The 26693-nt window shown below is 41.9% G+C and overlaps 1 protein-coding gene across 1 annotated transcript in view; it reads right to left on the bottom strand.

Moving 5' to 3' along the window:
- The window catches only part of SYN2 (synapsin II), a 192363-nt gene that overhangs the window by 108064 nt on the left and 57606 nt on the right, over positions 1 to 26693 (bottom strand). Inside the window, exons 2-3 of the mRNA XM_059856135.1 lie at positions 5898 to 5955; positions 3387 to 3478 (exon numbers count right to left, since the gene is read on the bottom strand). Coding sequence (XP_059712118.1) covers positions 3387 to 3478; positions 5898 to 5955 — 150 coding nt within the window. The remainder of the gene's footprint in view (positions 1 to 3386; positions 3479 to 5897; positions 5956 to 26693) is intronic.

Below are 26693 nucleotides of genomic sequence, written 5' to 3' on the forward strand. Positions count from 1 at the left end.
CATTTTGTTACTGGAGAAGGCTTTGGAAAATAGAAAACACAAACCAACAGGCCAGAGCCTCCAGAACAGGGGCAATTCACTCCCAAATTTGATGGTTGAAAGAGTCTTTTCTGCATACCAATTTTGTAGGGGAACAAAGTCCAGACTGTCTTGAGGAGTTCAACTTCCTAAAAGAGGTGTAACTGCAGGGTAAATTAAATTAGCATAGTAAACTGGTGAAATTATTTACATGCCTTGAATAAATACAAGCTGTTTACTGGAGTGAGACACTCTGAAGATTGCAAAACCATTCTGAACTCTCAGTCTGGTAGAATAAAAAACAGCAGTACAATTAAAATCCATGTTAAGATTGCTATAGCAGTTCTTAAATTTCAAATCACAGAAGTGTTTGGGTTGGAAGAGAACTTTTAAAGCTCATTTTCTTCTCTAGTGAAAGACATCTAGGCTGCTCCAAGCCTGTCCAACCTGGCCTTGGGCACTGCCAGGGATCCAGGGGCAGCCACAGCTGCTCTGGGCACCCTGTGCCAGTGTTTTACCACTGTAAAAATAAATAAAAAACCCAAACCTGCAGGATTTGGCAAAAGCAACATTAAGGATTTTCTGTCAAGAGTTGTCAAAATGGCACTGAAGCTCAGTGAGCAAAACCTGTAAAGAAATCCTTGCCTTTAAAGAGGATTCCTGAAAAATATCTGCAGCACAGCCCTGAGATGTTGTGATCAAAGTTTCAAGAGTTTGGAACATGCAAATCCAATTTACTGGCCCAGCATGAATGTAACACTTAGAGGATTAATGATGCCTTTATCACTGTTATTAATGAAGGGATGGGATTATTTTTGGGTCAAGGATGATTTATTGTTCAAAGAAATATTTTAGTTTTAGAGGTTGTGAGATTTATGAGAGTAAGTCGCTGGTAATAGTTTAACAGTAATTACAAGTTTTGTGTTATAAGGTAATATTTAACTTTTTAACTTAATAGATAGTTGCTGTAAGGTTTATTTTGTTTTTCTGACTTCTTGTTTTTTATTTAATTTTGTTGTACTGTGGATATTTTTCTTTAATAGGTTTTTGTTATATTTACATATATATATGTTTCTATTATAATTGTTAAACTTTTAGCTTATTCTATACAGACACACCCTTACATTACAAAATCTTCACTTTTATTAATATAGTTTAATAAAATTTTAATTTTATTAATATAGTGTTTGACTTACTTGAGGTATATTTTTCTTGCAATTATAGAAACATAAGTTTATGATTTTTTTGTTTAATGTTTTTTGATTTTATTTTTCTATTAATTTAAGCTTTTTCTAAGGTTATAAATCAAACTCTTCAGTGTCTGTAGAAGTTTCTGTTTTACCAGTTCCCACGTGCCCTCATTAAAATTGCAGACTCCTCAGTGAAAGGAAGAGGCAACTTTTATTTACTAAAATAAGGGGGATAACACATCCCAGACAGCTCTGAGGTTTCAAATAAAAGAACAGAAAGTGTCCTCTCAAAGACCAACTTAATGAAAGAATTGGGGAATGGAGGGGATGTACTTTTTAAAAATTAAAAATAAAGAAATACAGTTTGCTTTGCAAAAGCTCCTCAAAGGAATATGATGCATTCCCAGAATTGTTCTAGCTCTGTGTTCATGCTGGATGGAGTGACTGCATCCAGGGGGAGGCCAGGAGGAAAATTTTAATTGTGGCTCAAGCATCAAGATCCAAAAAATCTCAGCATTATGTTCCAGAAAATATAATTTTTCATGGTATGATTTTCATTCACAAAAACCAAACAAGTCAGTGCCTGTTAAATATTTTTCCCTCCTAAACTAAATCAAACCAGCCAAATTTTGTCACTGAAATTTCTATGATTTTTCTAGCTAATAATTTGCTCATTTCTGTGATACAAGGTCACTTTGGGCCTAATAATTAGTTATTATTGATAACAAATATCTCCAATTATCACAGAAACAGAGAGTTCTCTCCCATCCTGTCTGCACCTGCACAAGCCACTTCTCCAGGTGTCTCCCACCAGATTTGAGGGAGAATTCTCAGCTTCAGGCAGTTCTATTTGAGTAAAAAATCTCACATAAAACTCTCATATTGTTCTCTCATTCTCAGAGTTATCTGATAACACAAAGCTCCTTTTTTCCTAAGAACAGCAGCACTTTTGCCAACTTTTCTCATGACCTGCAAATCTCTGGAGGTGTTATTTTCTGGAGGTTCCCAGCCCTCATTTTCTCCTGACATGTTTTGATGGCAACTTGGCCTTGATGTTTTTTAAAACACTTTTTGGAATGGTACAGAAAAGCCACCAGGGAGCAGTGATCAAGATTTCTTGGCTCCAAAACTTCCATCACTGGGTAAAAAAATTTCACCAACCCTAAGAAAAATCAAATCTCTAACTCTTCTAAGGGAATAATCTTGTGGGTTTGGCACAAGATCATTGTTTTTGTATTAAACTGCAACATTTTTAAAACATGCCAGAGAGTAAAGAATTGGAATTTTGAAGCAAAAACTTATTTTTAATTTTTTTCCCTGGATTTTTTTAAAATTTGTGTTGGGTTTTGTTTGTTTGTCTGTTTACATGAATGAGTAATATTCAAATCTTTTATTTGGAGATATCTTCTGCAACCCATGAAGATTCAGGACATGCTTGTGTGGCTCTGCCTTTAAATTCAATTTTTCAGCCAAACAACTGCTACATTTCACTTACACACAAATGCACCAGCCAAAACAGGAGCAATTCTCACAATTTAAACAAAATATTGCATGTAGTTCTGATAAGAATTTTGCCAATATAATAATTTTGCTGATATAACTTTTCTAATACTTCCTCAATTTTTTCCTTTGCTCTGTTTTCTCCCCTCACATTTATGAGGCTGTTGATGTCCTCACTGAAAAAAACCAAAGTTAAATTTACCCTGCCTTCCTTGGCATCATCCTTTTTAGACAAAACAGCTCTTGGGAAATGTGAGGTGTTTAAACCAAAATGTTTCAAACAGGCTGAAATATTCCAGGAACTGTCCTGAGAGGGGTGGCGTGACTTGGTCTGTTTCCATAGAAAATATTCCATGTTGGGAATAAATTCTGCTATTCTGGGAAAGTCTGGCAGGCACAAAATCACCAAATTTGGGTCCTCCTGTAGCAAACATAAAACCCAAATCAATAACCCCAACTCCCAACCATGTATTCTTTATTCTGCTTTAATAAATCCATTTCCCCCACGATTAAAATGTCAAGAAAGGTTGTCACAAATCAGATATTTTATTTTCTGCTCTCCCTGAGGGGCATCACTCAGAATCCACAAACACAACCAAAGCACTCAGCACCCTTCCCACCCACACATGAAGCCACCTATTGCTTTTTGCTGACATTCCACAGAGTTTTTTTGCTTACCTGACAACTTTTGTGCCATTTCGAATGACTTGGATATCAACAGCATAATTGCCATCAGCGTGGGCTATCAAGTTGATCTCTGAAAATTCTGCCTGTGAAGAAAAGACCCCTGTGAGTCAGTCTGGTTTATTTCACCTTTATTTCCCAACTCCCTCATTTTCAGCATCAGGGCCTGAAGTGCTGACCATCCACACTTGAAATAAAAAGAGCACCAAGAGGGCATTGCTCCAGCAGTGTTTGTCAAGGGTGACACATCACATTTCAAAAGGTTTTAATCCAAGGAGAGCAAAAGGTAAACAAAAACCTTGTGGAAATGGATTGTGGGGCAGTAGCAAGTGGATGCAGAGAAATGTAGGGATTACAGTTTTGCTCGGCACAATGTTATCAGAGAGATTAATACAGGCTCAACACTGACATAAAGCTTTGAAGGAACCAGCACAAAGGCAGCAGCAAGATAACATTTTCTTATAGAATTTTGTGTCTCATACTGCTCACCCTTTCGATTTTCCTGATGTGCATTTACTCTTTTCTAAAAATGCCTGGTGCTAACGAGCAATTGTCTCACAGAATCCTCAATTAAAGCTACTTTTCCAAAAGTCTTCTCACCCTGGAAGTGTGGAATTTAAAGGGAGTTGCTCCCATCCTCTGAATCTGCAGTGATTTGAAAGGAAAGGACAGGATGTTTTACATTTATCCCCAGCCTTTCACCAGCTTAGACTCTCAAGGCACTTCACAATAACATCACCCAGCAGAAGAATTGAAATGCAGCCAGCTGTCTCCTGGTGGATAAATAAAAGTGTCTTTGCTGTCCCAGGCAGCAGCACAGAATAGAGAGTGTCACAATCCTCGTGAGTCTGCCCCTGAGAATGGAATTACTGCAAGTCCTCCTGGGGCAGAGCTGGGAGCATTTCACACCCTGGAGCTCAGGGAGGGGAGGGCTGAGCTGTTCCTCCCTCTGCTGCAGCCCAGGCACTGCACTCAGGGCTTGGCTTCATTAAGCCCAGACACCCTCACACCTCCTGGCATCCCTGGGACAGCTCTCCCCAGCTTATTGCAAAAGCAGTGCAAACGGGGAGAGGATGAGGGCTTTGTGTGGGCACTGCAAATGTCAGACTCAGTCAATCCCCTCCCAGACTGAGAACGGGGCCCTCCAGTTAATAAACCATTTTAAAAGCTTAGTGTGTGATAGAAGACATTGTGTGTAGAGAAAGGCAGGGTAAAAATGAAATAATGGCTGTTACACTAGCTGGTATCAGCAGCAGGACACTGCTGTTGGTGTGCTGGTGTGAAACAAAAGGATGTGTGGGGCTCAGAAACTTCCAGGCTCTCTCTGGTGACAGCTCTAGCAGCACAGCAAGGAATTCCAGGTTTACCCAGAGTTTTTGCTCCTGGTAAAGAGATGGGCTGTGCTCTCAGCTGCCTGCTCTGGCCGAGGTGGGAATGGACAAATCAGTTCTCTTCCTTTTCCTGCCTCTCCCTCAATACTCCTGAAGACCCCTGGCAAAGCTTTCCCAAGCCAAGGGCATCAGATATTCAGAGGTGCAAGGAGTGGATGCTGCAGCATTACAGAGAATTTAGATCAGCTGGGTACACACAGTTAATGACAACTCCTTGAAAATCCCGTGAGAAAACAACTCAAGGACTGATGCTTTGTGCAGCAGCATCTATTTGAGCAATTCAAGATTCAAAGCAGTGAAAAGACTTCTTTAAATCCCTAGTTTCAGATTAAATAAAATAGCCAGAATTGTACTGCACCCTCAATTATATCTCCATGCCTATTCTTATTTATTATGGATTTTTTTTAAACCCCCACAAGCTAGCACTGCACCCAGAGCACATTTATATTCCTGAGTGGGGAATCAGTGATACAGAGCTGCCACACGTAATTCATGGAGTGTCTGGGAACTTCACAGTCTCTAAGCAACAACTCCTGAATACAAGATGTTTTTCATGCTGTGAAAATTATGGTCAAAATCCCCTCAGAAGAGCCCACTCTGGGTGCCAAGAAAGGGCTGTTGTGGTTTAACCCCAGCTGGCAGCTCAGCCCTGTACCCATTCCCACCCAGAGGGTAAAAGTGGGAAAACTTTGTAACTTTTTACCCAGAAGAAGGGTAAAAAGTGGGAAAGCTGTGGGTTGGGATAAACGCAATTCAAGAGCTAAAGCCAAAGCTGGGAGTGGAAATGTGGGAAAGCAACACCCCAGCAGCTCCAGGGGGGAAATTAACTCTGCTCCAGCCCAAACCATCACATTTCCTTTATTGTGATGGGTTTGGGGTACAAAGATTGTGAATTTTTCTGTATGCAAATGCACAGAGAACCATGGAATCACTGAGGTTGGAAAAGCCCTCTCAGATAATCTGCATTATCATTAATCCAAGGCCACCACCAAACCTGTCCCCAAGTGCCACATGCACAGAGCTTTTAAATCCCTCCAGGGAGGGATTACATACATTTATATGTGTTTCTATAAATGCACAGATATAAAAATAACATTCAGGCTAAGCCAGTTACCTGTTCCACCTTTATGTCATACTCTCCATGGACCTTTTTGCCACGAAAAGCCTTGGCCCTGCAGGGAAAAAGAAAAAAAACAGAGAGAAAATCAAGGATGTATTTATCTGTAATCAGTGTCTGTAGAAAACTTCCTGTATTGCCTTCAATGTCCTGAAAACACACAAATAAACTAATTAAATCTACCTGCTGCACATGCACAATTCCCCTTCTTTGCCACCCTTCTATTCTTCACCCCATCCCACAACAGTTTGTGATAAAAAGCGTGATGGGATTGCCAGGACTGAAGTGAAAATGCACTGAAATGATGAAACATCAGAAGTACACCTTCCACAGCTGTTGAACACCATCAAAGGAGTCCTGTGAAACAGGTACAATCCTGCTCTCAAAGTCAACAGTGGCAGTGGAAATTCATTTCCCTGTGGACAACTTCTTAACAACCAGTCACCTTCATCTTTACCCACATTTTCCATTTGGGAAAACTGGGTTATTGGGAATCCTGTGCTCAGAAGCTTTCTCTTGTTTTTAAAGTGTCAGAGAACTGGAGGCTGCTGTTGGCAGATATTTGAGTGTCTGCTGGGTTTCCTAATCAGTTTTCCTTCCTCTAGAGTGAGTTGGTGTGAAATAATTAATGTGAAGGAGAGTTTATGAGCAATTATTATGCACCAGGATTGCTGGGATAGAACAGAACTGAATTCGCTGCTCCAGGCCTTGCAAACAGACATTCCTGCAGGAATCCATCCCTTGTATCCCTCAGGCTGAATGTACCTGCTTTGGACTAAAGGAGGATTTCAACAAAAAAGATCAATCTGTTGATAAAAAGGAATTATTCTGACACTGATCTTGTTGATCAGCTTATCAATTCTTTGCTCGAGCCAAAGCTTAGGGTGCCTTCCCTGCTTTTTTCTTGTACAAGGAAAAAATTATTCTGAAGAGCACAGAACATCACCTCAAGTGTTAAAGCAGAGCAGCTTTGTGCATTTCATCAAACAAAATGCATCTAACAAAATGCATCTACTGCATTGCATCTAACAAAATGCTGTTGTGTCACATGAAATCTACCTCCCCAATGGAAACAATAGCAATACATATATTAATAATTTATCTCTGCTGTGATCCAGAAGAATTTCACCACTGGTTTTAATAGTAGATAAACAAAATTTCTTAATGATTAAATGTAAACCCTACCTTGGGCAGCATTTCATAAGGAATAAGGGTATTTCTTAGAGATATTTCTGAAGGATATGGATAATGGATGGTAGAAGTGTTTCTGCTGAAATCACACAGTAAAATATTGCCCAACCATTAATTCTGTATAAACATGCAGGTGGGAAAGAAGAAATAAAGAAGAAAGCATTTGTATTATTATTTTATAAACTGTGTTCTTGCAGTAAATACACAGGAGAGATGAAGTTTGAAATCCATTGTTCTGTTCCAGGAGGTGCACACTCATTTATTGTTACCATATATTTATGCCCATGCTAAAAGTAGAAGTTGAATATAAACCTAATTTACAGAAATATCATTAATCACTTGTTCATCTCTCTTGGAATCCTACAAGAGGAATGTGAGCATCACTTCTTGGAAGCTTTGGGGGTTCTGGATGTGTTTTATGGGAAAAGCCAGGAGATTTGTGCCAGAGCTGGAGGAAGGTCCCACAGTCAGGGATCTGCCTCAGGAGGAGAGCACCCAGCTGACATCAACAGACAGCTTCAATGCCCCTCTGAAAAACTAAACATTCACTGCAAAAAGCACTTCAAACTCCAGGTCTGGTCCCCATGAATTGAACAGCCTTGTCCTGGCTGGATTCTGTGGGGAGCAGGATGAGCTCTTGGGCTTTATCTCTGGTGTAGAAACAGGTGAGGTAAGTGCATTATTGGACATCACATGACACACTTCATTTAAATTCAATTATCTTGGCTACATTATAGTGAAGCTGCCTCTGGGCCACTGGAAAACCAGTTTAAATACTCAGTTCCTTCAAATTTACATGGTAACTGTACAGAGAGCCCAAGACAGACCCTTCTGCTCTTTACTCAACCCTTCTGCTCTTTACTCAGACCCTTCTGCTCTTTACTCAGACCCTTCTGCTCTTTACTCAACCCTTCTGCTCTTTACTCAGACCCTTCCACTCTTTACTCAGACCCTTCTACTCTTTACTCAGACCCTTCCACTCTTTACTCAGACCCTTCTACTCTTTACTCAGACCCTTCTGCTCTTTACTCAGACCCTTCTGCTCTTTACTCAGACCCTTCCATTCTTTACTCAGACCCTTCCACTCTTTACTCAGACCCTTCTGCTCTTTACTAAACCCTTCTGCTCTTTACTCAGACCTTCTGCTCTTTACTCAGACCCTTCGGCTCTTTACTCAGACCCTTCTGCTCTTTACTCAACCCTTCTGCTCTTTACTCAACCCTTCTGCTCTTTACTCAGACCCATCCACTCTTTACTCAGACCCTTCCATTCTTTACTCAGACCCTTCTGCTCTTCACTCAGACCCTTCTGCTCTTTACTCAACCCTTCTGCTCTTTACTCAGACCCATCCACTCTTTACTCAGACCCTTCTGCTCTTTACTCAGACCCTTCTGCTCTTTACTAAACCCTTCTGCTCTTTACTCAGACCCATCCACTCTTTACTCAGACCCTTCTGCTCTTCACTCAGACCCTTCTGCTCTTTACTCAACCCTTCTGCTCTTCACTCAGACCCTTCTGCTCTTTACTCAGACCCTTCCACTCTTTACTCAGACCCTTCCACTCTTTACTCAGACCCTTCTGCTCTTTACTCAGACCCTTCTGCTCTTTACTAAACCCTTCTGCTCTTTACTCAGACCCATCCACTCTTTACTCAGACCCTTCTGCTCTTCACTCAGACCCTTCTGCTCTTTACTCAACCCTTCTGCTCTTCACTCAGACCCTTCTGCTCTTTACTCAGACCCTTCCACTCTTTACTCAGACCCTTCCACTCTTTACTCAGACCCTTCGGCTCTTTACTCAGACCCTTCCACTCTTTACTCAGACCCTCTGCTCTTTACTCAGACCCTTTGCTCTTTACTCAGACCCTTCTGCTCTTTACTCTGTCCGCTGCAGGGATGTGTTAGTGAGATACCCAAAGCACTCATTAGCTGTTAATTAGTGAGATGCCATTACCCTAAATTCAGCCTTTCCACTCCAGCATGAGGCAATCTCCACAGAGCTAAACTCTGCCATGATTCACATTTCCACAAATGACTTCAGCCTGGAAAACAAACAGGAGCAGGGAGCCCTGAAGTTAAGCAATCCGAGGCTCGAAAACAAACCTGACATTCAATCATTTCAAGGGAATCTATTTTGCAGCAGCTCTAGCCAACAACTTTTATGAAAATGTAGAATATTCCACAATATTCTCCAAATGCTGAGCCACAGACTGCACGAGTTTGTCTTGGTGCCTGTTGGAATTCCCTGGCTGCTGGGAATTCCAGACTTTCTGTGCTGACTGACCCCCAGGAGAGCACTGCATTGACCTGAGGCCATGGAGAAAGCTTCAAAATTAAATGATGGAACTGGGTTTGTGGGTGTGTAAATAAAAGTGTCTGAAATCACAGAGCAGAAGACTTAAAATTTTAAAATATAATAATATATATAAATCAAGATAAAGGTTTTTAAACAAAAACTAATCCTCCTTCTGCACCTTCTTCTTCATAAGTTTAAGTAGTATTGTGTAATTAGATTAAAAAATCCACATTGCAAAGCACGAGTAATTAGATATTTAGTTAAAAATAAAAGTAGTTTAAGCATCATTTCTTAATTAAACAATTTATCCTTAAAAATCTTATAAAAATGCGGCTCCATTTTTAGTTTATTTAGGTACTATAAAACTCACAATCTGTAAAACTATAATAAAAATAAAACTAATAAACATCTAAATCCAAACAAGGAATACCATCTCACACATTTAATCCCAACCCTAACCCAAAAACCCCCAAAACCTCCACAGCTATCTCTGAAGAATAACTGAACGTTTCATGACTTGAACATTTCAGAACAAAGTCCAGGAATTAGTTAGCATGTGGTTATTGTGAAACAGAACCCAGTTTTCATTTTATTTACTCCACCTTGGAAATTCAGCCATGCCCTGCTGGAATTATTCCCATTTGCAATAAAAGAAAGAGGCAGTCCTGTCATAATGGCTTTCATTACACCCTCTTGGTAATTTATTTCAGTTTGTACTGAGGGGAGCTGATTGTTTGGTGTTGTTTATTTACAGGATTCCACTCAGCTGCAGTCCCAAGTTCCTGTTGAGCCTCATTGCTGCTGGCACAGGGTGTGGGATGGCTGCAAGCATCTCCCAGAGCTGTCCAGGACAGGGCTCTGAGAGGTGGGTGAGCTGCCAGAGGGAGAGGCACTAAAAACCAACCACACCTCAAGGCAGGGGCACTTACAGGGACATTGCTCTGCTGGTGGGGATGATTTCTGCTTTGCAGGTAAAGAAGGGAAGGAAAGCAATCATCACTCATCCACCTGACCCTGCAGCAGTGCTTTCCAAAGGCACAGAGGGAGCAGAGAGCTGGGGAAGAAGGGATGCTGCCCACTGAGGGCACAGCCAGGGGCTGCTGACAACACCTGAAATATTGATGCATTTCCTGCTGCACAATTCATATTTAAAGTCAAACCAGCAGAGAAGGTGCAGCTGCCACAGAGGCAGCCTGGCACCAGCTCACTCCTCTCACTGAGCTTTGCCAAGGACAGGCAGTGAGGCAGAGTCACTCAAGGCAGTTCAAATATATAAATAATAAATGTGATTTATTTCCTTATTCAGCTACACAGCATCTACCCACAGTTCCACGGTACCTTACTATGCCATGAGACCAACCTGGTTTAACATGAACATATATATATATATATATATATATACACACACACAGAGACATGTGTGTGTGTGTGTGTGTGTGTGTGCATATATACTGAATATCTGCAAATATTCTATGTGTATATTATATATATGTGTGTATATACATATATATGTATGTGTATATATATTATATATACACAGAATATTCCCAAATATTTTACATGTATATATCCTATATAAGTGTGTGTGTATATATATATATAGATATACACAGAATATTCCCAAATATTTTAAATGTATATATAATATATATGTGTGTGTGTGTTTATATATATATACAGAATTGTCCCAAATATTCTAGGTGTATATATCATATATATATTTTAAAAATATTCCCAAATATTCTACATGTATATATCACATATATATGTGTGTGTGTATATATTCATATACAGATTATTCCCAATAATTTTATATGTATATATCATATATATATATGTCTGTATATATATGTATGTGTATATATATATACACAGAATATTCTCAAATATTCTATATGTATATATCTTATATATGTGTGTGTATATGTATATATATAGAATATTCCCAAATATTTTATATGTATGTCTCATATATATATGCATATATATATACAGAATATTCCCAAATATTTTATATATCTATGTCATATATATATATTTTTTTTATATATATATACAGAATATTCCCAAATATTTTATATGTATGTCTCATATATATATATGCATATATATATACAGAATATTCCCAAATATTTTATATATCTATGTCATATATATATTTATATATATATATATATATATATATATATATATATATATACACACAGAATAGTCCCAAATATTTTATATGTCTATGTCATATATATATATACACACACAATATTCCCAAATATTTTATATGTATGTATCATATAAATGTGTATATATATATATATACATATATACATATATATATGTGTGTGTGTGTGTGTGTGTGTATATACAGAATATTCACAAATATTCGATATGTGTATATCATATGTGTGTGTGTGTGTGTGTGTGTGTGTGTGTGTGTGTGTGTGTGTGTATACATACAGAATATTCCCAGATTACTGATTTACTGGAATTATCAGTGAACTCCATGTAAAGATACTGACAAAGGACACAGACCCAGCCAGAATTCCATGGACTTTAGAAGTGTCTCAGTGACAGGCCAGAAAATTTGAAGAGAAACAAAATCTTGTCTTCAAGTTAAGATTTCAAGTTGAGCCCAGTCTTCAAGTTCAAATGGGATTAGAAATAATTTGTTCTTTAGTTCAATTTAAAAAGACTTTTGTAACTGCAGGAAGACCACAAGCTGCTGTTAACAAAACCAGTGTATGATAAGATCTGCACAGCGTGTTCATTTTATGGGAATCAAGCCCCATCCCACTGAAACCAGGGGGGATTTCTGTGTCAGCATCCATGTGCTCTACAGCTGACAGTGCCAACATTTGCTCTGCTGCCTTCCCCAACAGCCAAGATTTGGGCAACTCACCTCTGATCAGCTTATCATGCTTAAATAGAAATTAACCACAGTGGTTTAAGGCTTTCTTTTATTTACTTGTTCCACAATTCTGCAAAAAACATTGATATGAAACTAAAACAATCCTGCTTAAACCTGACTCTGAAAGGCCTTGATGTTCCTAAATGTTGCTGAGATTCTGCAAAGAGGTGTCTGGATCTAAACCAGGTCCTTTTTGTGCCTGCACAGCGCAGTTCCACCCTTGGCACCTGCCCCAGCCCCTCTTTCCCTCTCACACCAAACAGTGATGTTTTCCCAAGGTATTACCTCATCCAGAGATTGCCTCAGAAGGAGCAGCCCAGCAGCCCAGGATAAATGTCAGAGCACACCAGACGTGGGACCCTGAGTGACTTTTGGCTCCTGGAGTGCTCCCTGCTGGGCTGGCTGCCAGTGGATTCATGCTAATCTGCACTAGCAGGGGCTGTAAATCTGCACAGCAGTGCCTTCCCTGGCCCTGGGACAGCACAGGTGATTCCAGCAGCTTCCATGGCTCACACTTCCACAGCTCTGCTGCTCATCACCCAGCTGAAATGCCCTCTGCATGGCAAGGACACAGGGACTGCCCTCCAAAGCCACCCACCCCAGGAGGTGACAGCTCACAGAAACCCCAAGTGAAATTTGATTTATTTCATACATTTTCCCCCAGCATGGCAGGTAGGACATGACTGATGCACTTCTTCACTCCCAGTCCATCATTTTGAAGGGGAAAATAAACTGCTCATAAAAAAAAAAACAACAACAAAAAAGGTGCTTCTGCCAATATGTCTGAGTCCTCATGGTGTCTCTGGACCTGGAATCAATGCAGCAAATATTTCTATACCAGAGCTGTCAATCACAACAGATGGGAAGAGAATTGCTGGGAACAAAGACAAGGATTCCTGTGCTGGTGCATCTCAGCACAGTCCTGCCAGCTGTCCTGCCCCTGGCATTGCCCCAGTTAATTCTGCCAGGATTTCTGTACCTCTGAGCTGCCTATTTATAGAGGAGCACCAGTGCTGGAACCCTGGAAAATGAGAATTCCAGACTTTCTGTGCTGCCAGCACTGACCCCCAGGAGAACACTGCACTGACCTGAGGCCGTGGAGAAGCTTCCAGAATGGAATGACAGAACTGGGATTGTGGGTGTGCAGTTTGATCAGAAGTGTGGGATATCACAGGTGGGAAACTCAGAGTTTAAGGGTTTGGAATGTGGTAATAGATAGAGAGCAAGATGGAGGTTTTGGGGTGGAGGCTGCTCCTTCTTCTTCCCTTCTCCTCCTCCTCCTCCTCCTCCTCCTCCTCCTCCTTCTCCTTCTCCTTCTTCTCCTTCTCCTTCTCCTTCTCCTTCTCCTTCTCCTTCTCCTTCTCCTTCTCCTTCTCCTTCTCCTTCTCCTTCTCCTTCTCCTTCTCCTTCTCCTTCTCCTTCTCCTTCTCCTTCTCCTTCTCCTTCTCCTTCTCCTTCTCCTTCTCCTCCATGGGTTTGGGTGGTTTTGTGTCATTGGATAAACAAGTCCAGGTTGTTGGTTATTGGGTTAAAAGTAACAATAATTGAGGTGTCATTTCTTAATTGGACAGTTTATCTGTTAAAGGCCTTGCAGAGAGAGATGGGGCTCCATTTTCAGTTTGTGAAGTGCTGCAGAACTCAGGGTTTGTGGCATAGATAAGAACTAATAAACATCTGAGTCCCAACAAGAAATTCCATTTCACATTTAATCCCATCCCTGGCAAAAAAAGGAGATAAGACTCCACACAGGAGGGCACAGCCACCCCACAGCTCACACTGAGCAGGGCAGCAGAGCCCTGCAGGAACCACTGCTCCTCCTCTGCAGGGATTCCCTGCTCTCCCCTCTGCAGCCTGGAGCAAAGAACTTGGTTAAAAACCTGCTTAAAACCCAAGCATGAGGGCCCTGCCTGCACCCTCATCCCCTTCCCCACTCCCTTCACCAGCAATGGCCACACCCCTGAAAAACCACAGTAACACTTCCTAGTGGAGGATTTCTATGCCCAAGAGATCCAGCTCTAAAAACTTATTTACAAATAACCACAGCCTAGCTAGAAATAAAGAACACAATTTTATTAAGCAGCATATATTCCATTTCCCTGTCTGGGCTGCACACAGCTCTTGCTAGAAAGGTGGGGTTTTATTTTCATAACAACTTTATTTGTGGCACCTTCAGAGGCTTCCATAACCTCCACCTCAATCCCTTTTGTATTCTCCTAATTCACTGCCATCCTTTTTTTTCAACAAGTTCTCCCATCCCTTGGCATGTACCAAACCTCCATAACCTCCACCTCAATCCCTTTTTTATTCTCCTAATTCACTGCCATCCTTTTTTTTAACAAGTTCTCCCATCCCTTGGCACATATCAAACCCCCTTTACTCTGATCACTTCAACTAAGCAGAGCCATTTTATTCTTTCCATTTGTTATTCTTCCACTCCTTTTTATTCTGGAGGGTTTCTGTTTGTGCCTGAGCAGTTTGCACTGGAGATGCCATGCAGAAGAAAGTGCCTCCTCCTCCTGAATGTCTCCGTTGAACTGAGATTTTCTGGGTCTTTCAGACAGCATGCTCAACTGAAAATGCCTCATTCTCTGCCCACTCAAGGTGAAACAAGCCCTCTTTCATGCCCAAACACCAGCCTGCCTTGCTGGTAATGTCTCAAAATCCCACACCTCCCATTATGTAATATTTACCATTAGCCCATTTCTTCTCTGTGAGATTTATGGCCACGATGTGACTTCTGGGAGCTCCTTTTTTGCAGAGGGATGACAAATGAGTCTTTTTAAATGTTCATGCCCTCAGCAGCAGAAGACCCAACACGTGATGCAACATATTCCAACCTTTTCCAAATCTGTTAGACTCATTAGGACTGCTACTACACTTTCCCAGGGCTGGGGTCATAAAAATATTTTGTACTCATGAGATGAACAGAAAGTTCCAACTTTTCTGCAGGAAAACACTGCCAGCCAAATTACGAAATGCTACTGCTCTGAATCCAGCTTTTGTTGGTGCTCAAGCCTCAGACTGCAACTTCTGCACCAGCTGCCCTGAACTCCTTATCTCCTGCAGCAAATAACCCAAGATAAAGTAACAGATTTTGGCATTTCCCTACCAGCTAAGCAGTCCATCCTCTCCATTTCATCTGCTGATAAGCAGGATAAAGGAGCACAAACAGTTATTGAGCAATCCTGTTCAGAAAGGAGGGCACATCACTTTGAATAAATGGTAAAACTGTCCCACAGTGCAGCCCCTGGGGAAGAGTTTGTGACAGGAAAAATCCCAAACCACCTAGGAAGGTAACCAAAAGGCATGCAAGTTTATTTTTTCTTATTGAGGTAAAGAAAATCCAGTGAACCTGAGGACCTTGCACTGCCAGCAGATCATTTCTGGCAGCATTTGAAAAGCCAGATAAACCAGCGTGGGGTGAAGGAGCCTCTGAGACTGAAACCAACCTGTTTTTTCATCAGAAATAGATCTGCCTTTTAATTTTTCTATTTATACTGAGTTCTCCAAGGTGCTTCAGATGTTTCTCAGGAAGATGTGAGACCCTCTGAGGTAAATTTGAATAATTTATGCCTGGAGAGACTACAGTGTCACTTCATATAGAACGTGTTGCACTAGGAACATTGTTTGAATTTTCACCTTTGAGAATCCTGAATTTAACACAGAAACTGAATCTTAAAAACCTCTCTGAGGCTCTGAATGAACCACTCAAAGGAAGGAAAGAAAGAGGGGGAAGATGCAAGCCATGCACTGTCACCAGCATCGCATTACAGGAACACTTGAGGGCCCATTTGAACAAAAAACCCAAACAATCAGTGTAAAACAGTATTTGATGTTCCAATTTTCTTTTTCATGCAGCTGAAATTTATGTTTTTATATTTATACTCCAGACAACCACGTGCTGCTCTTGTTTGGGGTTTTTGGGTTTGTTTTTTTTTTTGAGTGGATCAATCAGAAAACCTCCTCTTGGTTTAGCACCTGCCCAGCTGCAGGGAGGAAAGGAGTTTATGGCTTTTGCTGCCATAAATGCAGATGAGATTGGGCAAAGGCTGGTTTCCAGTCACTGGGAAACTGACCCACGATCAAAGCCCTGGATTTCCTGGCCCTGAGGGACCTGCCCAGGTGTCAGCTCCTCTTGGGTAGCAGTCACAGGGAGGAGGTGCATGGAAATATTGGGAATATTTCAGTGCCTGCCTGTGCTTAGGCATGGGTGACAGGCACCAAAGGCATGAACCTAACTCATAAATTGCTTAAATCTGCCAGAATAAGCACATTAACAGAGCAGTCAGAACACTCTTGATGTGTTTCATGCAGCATTAGCAACAACTCATAATGAAATTAATCACTGACATCCCGTGGATTAAATTACTGCTAATTGATGATGCTTTGTGAGATCCTCTGCTATTTGCAGGTGAATTAATGAATATTTCAAGGTGGGCTTTTTTCTCTCTCATACCCAGAGTTTCCATTGGTTTCATGAGTCTCCTGTGACTCTCAATGTGGGTCTGAAAGCTGGGTGATACTTCCAGTGCAGTTTCCTCTCCTCGAGGGAAGGAGGATTTCACACACGGTGCTCAGCAGAAAACAAAAGGAATTTATCAGTTATTATGGAAGAATGAGCCTCAGAGAAATGCATTTCCAGAGGAAGGTCCAGAATGCTGCCACAAAAACCCAATTACCCCACAATTCTCACGTTCCAGTAGCCATGGGAATTCCACTGTGCAGATAATTCTCTGTGCAAATGGATACCAAGAAAATAGAAAATGTTTTTGCCAGCATCACCTTTTCATGGTTTTTAAGCTTCCCAAGCGTGTTAGAAAACGAAACTGACCACCTTGTAGTTCAATATTACACCCTGAAATACAATCACATCATTTTGTCTGTACTTCAAAAACCCATGCTTGGTTTATTGATTTCAATATTCTCGAAAAAGCCAAATAACCAAGGGCCTGTGTTTTGAGGTTTTTTCAGCTTCTCACTACAGATTAGGGAACAAGAGAATTTTCCAGCACTGCTGGTTTGTGAACTGTGTTTTCCACAGCAATAAACTGGTACCACAAGGGATGCTCCAGGAGATTCCATCCCTTCCCCAGGTGAGCCTGACCTTGAGAATAGGTGTCACCGACATGTTCTATGAAAAATCCTTTCCTTAGGATTTTTCCCTCCTGAGAAGCTGAGAGGCCTCAGGAACAAATTGAGAACAATTCTTATCTGCTGCTGTGGAATGCAGCAGGGGGATCTGTGATTGGTCTCATCTGGTTGTTTCCAATTAATGGCCAATCACAGTCCTCTGGCCAGACTGTCTCGGTCAGACACAAGCCTTTGTTATTCATTCCTTTTCTATTCTTAGCCAGCCTTCAGATGAAATCCTTTCCTCTATTCTTTTAGTATAGTTTTAATATATTATACATGATAAAATAATAAACCAAGCCTTCTGAATCATGGAGTCAACTTTCTCTTCTTTTCCCTCATCCTAAGACCCCTGTGAACAATGCAACAAATAGGGGCTTTAAAAATTCCTGCACAGGAACAGCCCATAGAGCTCAAAGCCAGGAGAATCTGCTGGGATCTGTAACACAGAACAGAGGCCAGGTGAGGATGCTGTGACCAAGGGGAAGCCAGCAGAGATGGGAAAGGACTTTGCTGACAGTGGTGCCTGACAGGCAGCTGTGCAAGCACTTGATTTGCTCGTGGTGCATCTAACCAGGAGCTGAATTAAAACCAGAAAATCTCTGTCAGAGAGAGGCATGCTCGTTTTGGTGATGCAATAAAATAATGCAAAGCCCCACCATGGCTCACACCCTGCCCATCGTTTGCACAGCCAAAAGGAGCCAAGTTTTCAGAGCTGGAGTCAGACAGGCTCCACACCCTCCCAAGGGTTTGGTGCAGAGTTACCCAGCCAAGGTCTGCAGCACACAGGGCAAGTCCAGCCTGCAGTGGGGGAGCTTGGAGCACCAGAGCTTTGGGATCTGGGGATGCACAGTGTCCCCAGGGGCTACACCCTGAGCCCTCCCAGCTGAGAGGAGCAGGGGCAGTGCTGAACACAGGCTGGGATTCCAACAAATCTGCCCTTCCCCTTCCCTCTTTTTTCTTTTTTCTTTTTTTGCACAGCAAAGTGCTGTCGGATCTGAGATTTACTGCCAACACGTGGCAGTGTAACAGGCATGAAGCAACTGAGATGCAAACAAGCATTGTCTCCTGACACACAGCCCCTTTTAGCAATAGGTGCAATAATTACACAAGTGCAGGATTCAGATCCATAGGATTAATTCCCCCCGTGCCTATAGGGGTGAGAGCAGGACCTCGGTGTTATTTTTTGCACACAACAGCAAAGCCTGGTCCAAAATCCCAGAGATCTGAGTAGGGCTGATCTCTGCCTGCTCATTTCACACAGCCCTGAGCCCAGGGTGCCCAGGAGGTGAGCTGGACCCACTCAGCTCATCCTGTGGGATTCATCCAGGGTGCCCAGGAGATGAACTGGAACCAGCCCAGTTCATCCTTTGGGATTCATTTGTGGTCCCTGAGGAGATGAACTGGTCCCTGCCCATCTCATCCTGTGGGATCCACCCATGGTCCCCCAAGAGATGAATTGGACCCAGCCCCAGCTCATCCTTTGGGATCCACCCATGGTCCCCCAAGAGATGAACTGGAACCAGCCCCAGCTCATCCTTTGGGATTTGTGGTCCCTGAGGAAATGAACTGGTCCCACTCAGCTTATCCTGTGGGATCCACCCATGCTTCCCCAGGAGATGAACTGGACCTACCCAGCACATCCTTTGGGATTCACCTGTGATGCCAAGGGGATGAACTTGTCCTACCCAGCTCATCCTGTGGGATTCACCCCTGGTCCCTGAGGAGATGAACTGGAACCAGCCCCAGCTCATCCTGTGGGATCCACCCATGGTCCCCCAAGAGATGAATTGGACCCAGCCCCAGCCCATCCTTTGGGATCCACCCATGGTCCTCCAAGAGATGAACTGGATTCAGCCCCAGATCATCCTTTGGGATTCACTTGTGGTCCCTGAGGAAATGAACTGGTCCCACTCAGCTCATCCTGTGGGATCCACCCATGGTCCCCCAAGAGATGAACTGGACCTACCCAGCACATCCTTTGGGATTCACCTGTGATGCCAAGGGGATGAACTTGTCCTACCCAGCTCATCCTGTGGGATTCACCCCTGGTCCCTGAGGAGATGAACTGGAACCAGCCCCAGCTCATCCTGTGGGATTCACCCATGGTCCTCCAAGAGATGAACTGGAACCAGCCCCAGGCCATCCTGTGGGATTCACCCAGGGTCCCCCAGGAGCTGCACGAGGCTGTGCTCCCCTCCCTGCTGGTGGCTCCTTGGTCACCCCCAAGGCTGCAGCCCCTGGCAGTGCTTCCTCTGGAGAAGGGGCTGGGAATGCCTTTCCCATGGAGAAGCTGCCATTTGGCAGAGCCCCCCGAGCAGCCCTGGTTATGTCAGAGCCCAGGCTGCAGTTGGTTACTGGTAAATATTTGCACTTGTGGATTTACGGCTCCAGGCAAGGAGGATCCTCCCAGGCAGTAAACAACAACAGCACTCAGAGGGAGAATGTGTTCCTGATTATTCCACCACAATCCTGCTGGGACACAAATCCAGGATGTGTTGAAAAGCTCTTGGAGCTGGAGACCCGGGGTGTCCATCCTGCAGCTCTAGGGAAGGAAGGCTGCTGCACTCAGCCTGCCTTGCTGCTGCCTCCACAGAAATTAGTCTGCAGCTCCAGCAGACACCGGTTCCAGGCAGCTCTCCTATCAAAATCCCACACAATGGCACTCTGCCAGTTCCTTCTCAAATCCTTCTCTTTCATTTGTGAGCAGGGAAGAAACTAGAGCACACAAAATGAGCAAGTAATGCCCAAGATCCCAACTGCACAATCCAGAGAAAATTCACAAGGATTCACAGACACGGCCATTAATTGTTTTTAAAAGCAAGTCCATGGGTTTTTCTGACTACTTTTGAAGCCAAGATTTTCTATTTTTTCTCCTCTGTCACTTTTAGGGGTTCTTTCTTACCCCCACTAGTTTTTGTGACTCTGAACCAGCCCCTATTTCCCTCAGCAAGCAGAACACACCTGGTGAGCATTGCCCTCCTTAACTTCACTGCAAGCTCCTGCAGTCTGTTTCTCCATTCTCATCAATTCCTTACCCTGTTCCATGCCCAGCAGCTAATTAAAAAAAAAAAGAAATTGCCCTGTTGAGTTACAGACAAAATCTGAAGTATTATTATGTTTTGTTTTGAGGCTATTTTTAAGATTTCTTACTAGTGGATCTCATTTTTTTGGATAATCCAGACATGACATGCACTGAGCTTGAAGAAAAAAAAGGGAAGATTCCTTTAGGAAGATTTAAGGGCAGCCAAAGCCAATCTTAGAGGCTTTTAATAAAGGTTTTTGTGTTTATGGGCATTTCTTCTTAATGCATTTCACATTCTGTCAGCTCTACCAGGATCTCTCACGACAAAAATCCTGCATTTCTCTGGGTGAGTTGGCATCTCCAGCCATTTCAGACCTCACTGGGGCGCCGAGGCCGCCCCTTCTCCAGGAAAGGGAAGCAGAACAAGCCAAGACCCCTTTCTGCCAGGTGTGTTTTCAGGGAATAACCAATCCCTGGAGTGAGTTTGAGCTCCTGCCCCTCGCCAGGCAGGAAGAGAGCAGGTCCTCACCTCCATCCAGTCCAGCACTGCCATCTGCCGGGAGCTGCAGCTCTGGAAAATCACCGGCAAAACCACCTGGAGTGCCTTCCCCCATTTGTCAACCTAATTACTAATTAAAAAGCGATGGTGGATTAATTTTAAACCGAAATATTAATCGCTGTAAATGAACCAGAGCCACCAAAGGAAGATTGAGCGGTGATTTCCATCTAGGCACCACAGCTATTGAGCTCTGATCCTGCAAGGTTTCAGGGGGAAAGGAAGGAGCTCAGGTATTTTCTCAGCTGGACTTTTGATCCAAATTAAGCAAAAGAATTCATCACAATCCAAGCTGCAGCGAGGCTTCCACGAGACACACGAGTACAGAGCTGGCACTGGCCAAAATCCATCTCTGCCTTCTGCTTTTGCATTTTACCCCAGTTTGAGAGGCTGAAAAATTCAAAGATATATGAAAAAAGAAATTAATAATTATTTAATAAAATAATATTAACTAGACTCGATTCCCTAAAGTTTTCTTTCTTCCATCAGAGTAAATCTTATTTTTTTAATTATGCCGGGTGTGGAGAGCCTGGTCCCCCATTACTGGGGTGACACCTGGGTCTCCCCTGGCTGGGGGACAGCTCCAGGAAAAACTCCACGTTGGGCAGGGAAAACTGCACATTGGGCAGGAAAAACTGCACATTGGGCAGGGAAAACTCCATATTGGACAGGGAAAACTGCATAATGGGCAGGGAAAACTCCACACTGGGCAGGAAAAACTCCACATTGGGCAGGGAAAACTGCACATTGGGCAGGGAAAACTCCACTTTGGGCAGGGAAAACTGCACATTGGGCAGGGAAAAGTCCATATTGAACAGGGAAAACTGCACATTGGGCAGGGAAAAGTCCATATTGAACAGGGAAAACTGCACATTGGGCAGGGAAAAGTCCACATTGAACAGGGAAAACTGCACATTGGGCAGGGAAAAGTCCATAATGAACAGGGAAAACTGCACATTGGGCAGTGAAAACTCCATAATGGACAGGGAAAACTGCACATTGGGCAGGAAAAACTCCACACTGGGCAGGAAAAACTCCACATTGGGCAGGGAAAAGTCCACATTGAGCAGGGAAAAGTCCACATTGAGCAGGGAAAACTGCACATTGGGCAGGGAAAATTCCACATTGGGCAGCAAAAACTCCATATTGAACAGGGAAAACTCCAAAATGGGCAGGAAAACTGCACATTGGACAGGGAAAACTGCACATTGGGCAGGAAAAACGCTGCATTGGACAGGAAAAACTCCATATTGAACAGGGAAAACTGCACATTGGGCAGGGAGGGGTGGAGGGAAAGCAAAGTGGAGCCTTGTGCTCAGACATGAACACGAGACAGGTCTAAATGCCAAAAACTGAGACCAAGAAAATGGGGAAATCCTCAGTTTTTGAGGATTTTTTTGCATGGCTCATCCCAAAGAAAGAAGAGGAAACGTGGTCATTAGGTATCGACACAGGCAATAAAGGATTCAGCAAAGTTACCCAGTTTCCATCATTTGTAAGAGACTAAATCTTAATTTTAAGTGTCCTCATCTTGCCAGCAGCCCTCAGTGACAGCCAGGACAGCTGGGGACAGTGACACATTGATGGCTTTTATAGTAATTATGTAATATTTATAGTGATAATGGCTTACTATAGTAATTAATGTTTATATATTAATTATTATAATAATATTATTAATAATACCTTATATACTTCACTATAAGCAGCAGTCAATGAACAAAACCATAATTTTTTTTTCCACTCAAGAGAGAGGGGGAAATGTGGGAAATGGATTTGTAGAAAATTCTCAAAGCCTGACAGAAGGCTCACATTGCATACATCTGTATCCAAACCTTAAGATAAAAATACTGACTTTGAAATACTGTAGAATAAGACTAATATTGTTGAGAGAGAAATAGAACTAGAAGCAGGTTTTGAAAGGTAGCCTTACAAATAAGACCAGATACTTTAGAGAAATAGAACTATAAAAGGCACGTTATAGTAAGACCCACAAAAATTAATTTTAGATCATTAACTTTAAAACATTTCCAGTAGTGACAAAAACTAATAAGCCAAAAAATGCTTTTGATATATTATAATTAAGAAATAGTTAACTTCTAATTGCAATAACGTTAATTATAACACCTGTATTGTCTCACCCTTCACATGAAAATAAAAAGAATAAAAGTTTTTAAAGCACCTCTCAGTTACCCCATCTCTGGGTCAGAAAAAATCCTAATCCAACACACAGCTGCATCCCTGTTCCTTTCCATCTTCCCTCCCCAACTTTTCCCCCCAGCACCCACTCCTGGTGGCAGGACAATAGTCCCAAACCATCCAGAACCCCCAGGTGCAGCTCAGAAGGAGCAGATGGAGGTGAGCAGCCCTGCCCAAAGCTGTGCTGTTTCCCTGTTGGCCCTGACAGGAGCCAGAGGAGCATTATTGCACATTCAGACACAATTCCCAGCTGGAAAAAGGCCTCAGAAACAGTTCCCCAGGCAGAAATGGGGCTGGTTTCTGCACTTAGCTGCTGGAGAAGGGGATAACTGGGAGGGTTTGGTATTGACCTTTGTCACTGTCACATTTTCTAAAGAATCCCTTTGCCCAGGATTTTCTCCTGGGAAGCTGAGAAGCATCAGAGAAAAAGGAAAACAATTCTGATCTCATTTGCTTCTCCTGTGTTTTGCTGCTTTAGAATGTGGTTGGAGATTGTTCACCCACAGGGGATTGTTCCATTGGTTTCATGTGAGTTGTTTTACTTAATGACCAATCAGGGCCAAGCTGTGTCTGACTCTGGAAGAGGTCACGAGTTTTCATTATTATCTTTTAGCCTTCTGTCTGTATCCTTTCTCTATTCTTTAGTGTAGTTTTGTTATAACATTGTTTTCTATAATAGAGATCATAAAACAATAAATCAGCCCTCTAAGAAAAACGCCTCAGAAACAGTTCCCCAGGCAGAAATGGGGCTGGTTTCTGCACTTAGCTGCTGGAGAAGGGGATAACTGGGAGGGTTTGGTACTGACCTTCGTCACATCCATATTTTCTAAAAAATCTCTTTGCCCAGGATTCTTCTTCTGGGAAGCTGAGAAGCCTCAGAGAAAAAGGAAAACAATTCTGATCTCATTTGCTTCTCCTGTGTTTTGCTGCTTTGGAATGTGGTCTGGAGATTGTTCACCCACAGGTGATTGTTCCATTGGTTTCATGTGAGTTGTTTTGACTTAATGACCAATCAGGGCCAAGCTGTGTCAGACTCTGGAAGAGGTCACGTGTTTTCATTATTATCTTTTAGCCTTCTGTCTGTATCCTTTATTCTTTAGTGTAGCTTTGTTATAACATTCTTTTGTATATATATCATATATATCATATAAATCATATGATATATATGATATATATGATATATGATATGATTGATATGAGATGATATGATAAGAATTGCTATACTAAAACTATACTAAAGAAAGAGAAAGGATCCATCAGAAGGCTGGAAAAGAATGATAATAAAAAGCCCTGACAGACTCAGAGAGTCTGACACAGCTGACTGGGATTGGCCATGAATTAAAAAATTCACATGCTGGGGAAACAATTCTCCAAATCACATTCCAAAGCAGCAAAACAGGGAGAAGCTGGGGCTTCTCCTCTTGCCAGGTGAAGAAATCCTGGTGAAGAGATTTTTCAGAAAACATCACAGTGACAGTCAGGAACTTTTCTGAATTACAGCTTTTTATAAACAATCTGCAAAGGCAGCAGGTCAAGGCTTCAAAATGTCATCCTTTCCCTACTTGTGTGAATCCCACATTTTGAGCCTCCTTCCTGGATTGACAGCTTGAGGCAAGCAGTGTTTTAAGGGCTTAATTCCAGCCCACAATGTTGTGATACTTTGATTAATCTGCAGCTCCAGCGTGAGGCATGGCTTGGTTCAGACTTAGCTGAGGGCTTGTTTTGGTACTGCCCCCCAGTAAAAGGCATCACAACTTTCTGTCTCATGCCTGGATTCACAGTTCCTTACTCCTTTTCCCTTCTTCCCTCTCACATATTTAAGAGTTGAGAGCTGGAACCCTTCTCAATCACAGTGTTTATCCAAGGTTTCCATTTCATTATCACACATATCTTTTTTTTTTCCTCATTCTGTAGGCAAGCTATAGCTCTCATTTTCCTGCAAGACAATCTCAAATTATTTATCCTATTTGCCTTGGATGGAGTAGTCCTGGCAACCAAGTTTAAGCAGGCTCCAAGGACTGGTGGTGTCTTGAGATGAAATTCCTCCCTCCAATCCTGCAATATGCTCCTTTCTGAGCACATTAACCTGAACAGATGGCAGCGAGTCTGTGGGCAGGCAAAAGCTGCTAGAGCAAAAACTTAGAATACAAAAAGAAATCATTAAAAAACCTGACTCACAGGCCTGCTAAGAATCACAAGACTGGCATCAGAGATCCCTAAATTTTAAGAGGAAATGTGTATTTTAAAGAAAACAGACATATGAGTCTTTATTTCTGTTGCCTGCTTTTGACTCCCCTCAAAGGAAGGGATTTATCTGAAGGCAGAACTGGGGTCATGATTTGTTTGCAAAAGCTTCAACCCTAATTAAAGAAAACCAACAACAAAAAGAGAGGTGAGTGGGCACAAACCCACCATGGTCTGCTGCTCAACCTCCCAGCAAAGGCACACCATAAATACCCACAAAAACCAGGATTTCTTCTTTGCAAAGCTGCCATTCCAAGGATTTAGACTTTTCTGCACCAAGCTTAATTGCACTTCTCCTGGGCTCCTCCTTCCCAGTGGGATTCATCCCGGAATGCACAGGGCACGAGGACAATTGGTGGAATTATCCACAGCGTGATGGTGACAGGGTGAGGAGGAGGAGGGGGAGGAAGGAGCTGGGAAGGAAAGGAGCAGGAGAACAAAACAGACTGAAAAGGGATTTCTCTTGCTGCCCAAGAAGGTTTGTGCTGTCAGTGGAGCAGCAGGAAGGCAGGGACAGGTAAGGACACCTCACACCTGAGATGGCAGCAGTGGCAGGTGACCTCAAAGTGGCCCAGAAACGGAACCACGAAATCCACTTTGGTGCAATTTGTAATTCTCCATAAATAACACAGCTCTACATCTTGTTAGTAATTCCTTTTAATTTTTTTTAATAGATATAAAAATATACAAAGATTTTTTTATATGTGTATCTTTAGATCAATATAAAAAACATCTTTATGTGGTATGTATTTAAACCCCTTTTATATAAAAATTCTTATTTATATAATAAAATATTTTATATAACTTATAAGATTATTTATCTAGAAAGAATAATTGTTTATTATTGATAAATAATGTATTTATAAAGAATAATCTTATTTATAAATAAAATCTATAAATAATATAAATAATAATATAATATATAATAAAATAATAATAATATAATGAATTATAGCAAAATAATAAAATAATAATGAATAATAAAATAGCATTTATAAATTTCAGTTCAATAAAAACCAATTTCCATTACCTAGTTCACCATGATATCAACGTGCCTTACTCTGAAAAATACCAGACTACAAAAGGAATATGCTAATGTTTCCCTATTTAATTTTTAACATTTAATCTAACTATAAATTCATAAGTTAAAACTAGATAGGGCAGGGAAATCACTGAAAAACCACATGTCATTTAACAGAACAAAAAAAAATCCCTACAGTTTTAGAGGCACAGAGGAACAAGTAAGTGCCT

Source organism: Haemorhous mexicanus, chromosome 11 (assembly GCF_027477595.1).
Source record: "Haemorhous mexicanus isolate bHaeMex1 chromosome 11, bHaeMex1.pri, whole genome shotgun sequence".
Taxonomy (NCBI): Eukaryota; Metazoa; Chordata; class Aves; order Passeriformes; family Fringillidae; genus Haemorhous; species Haemorhous mexicanus.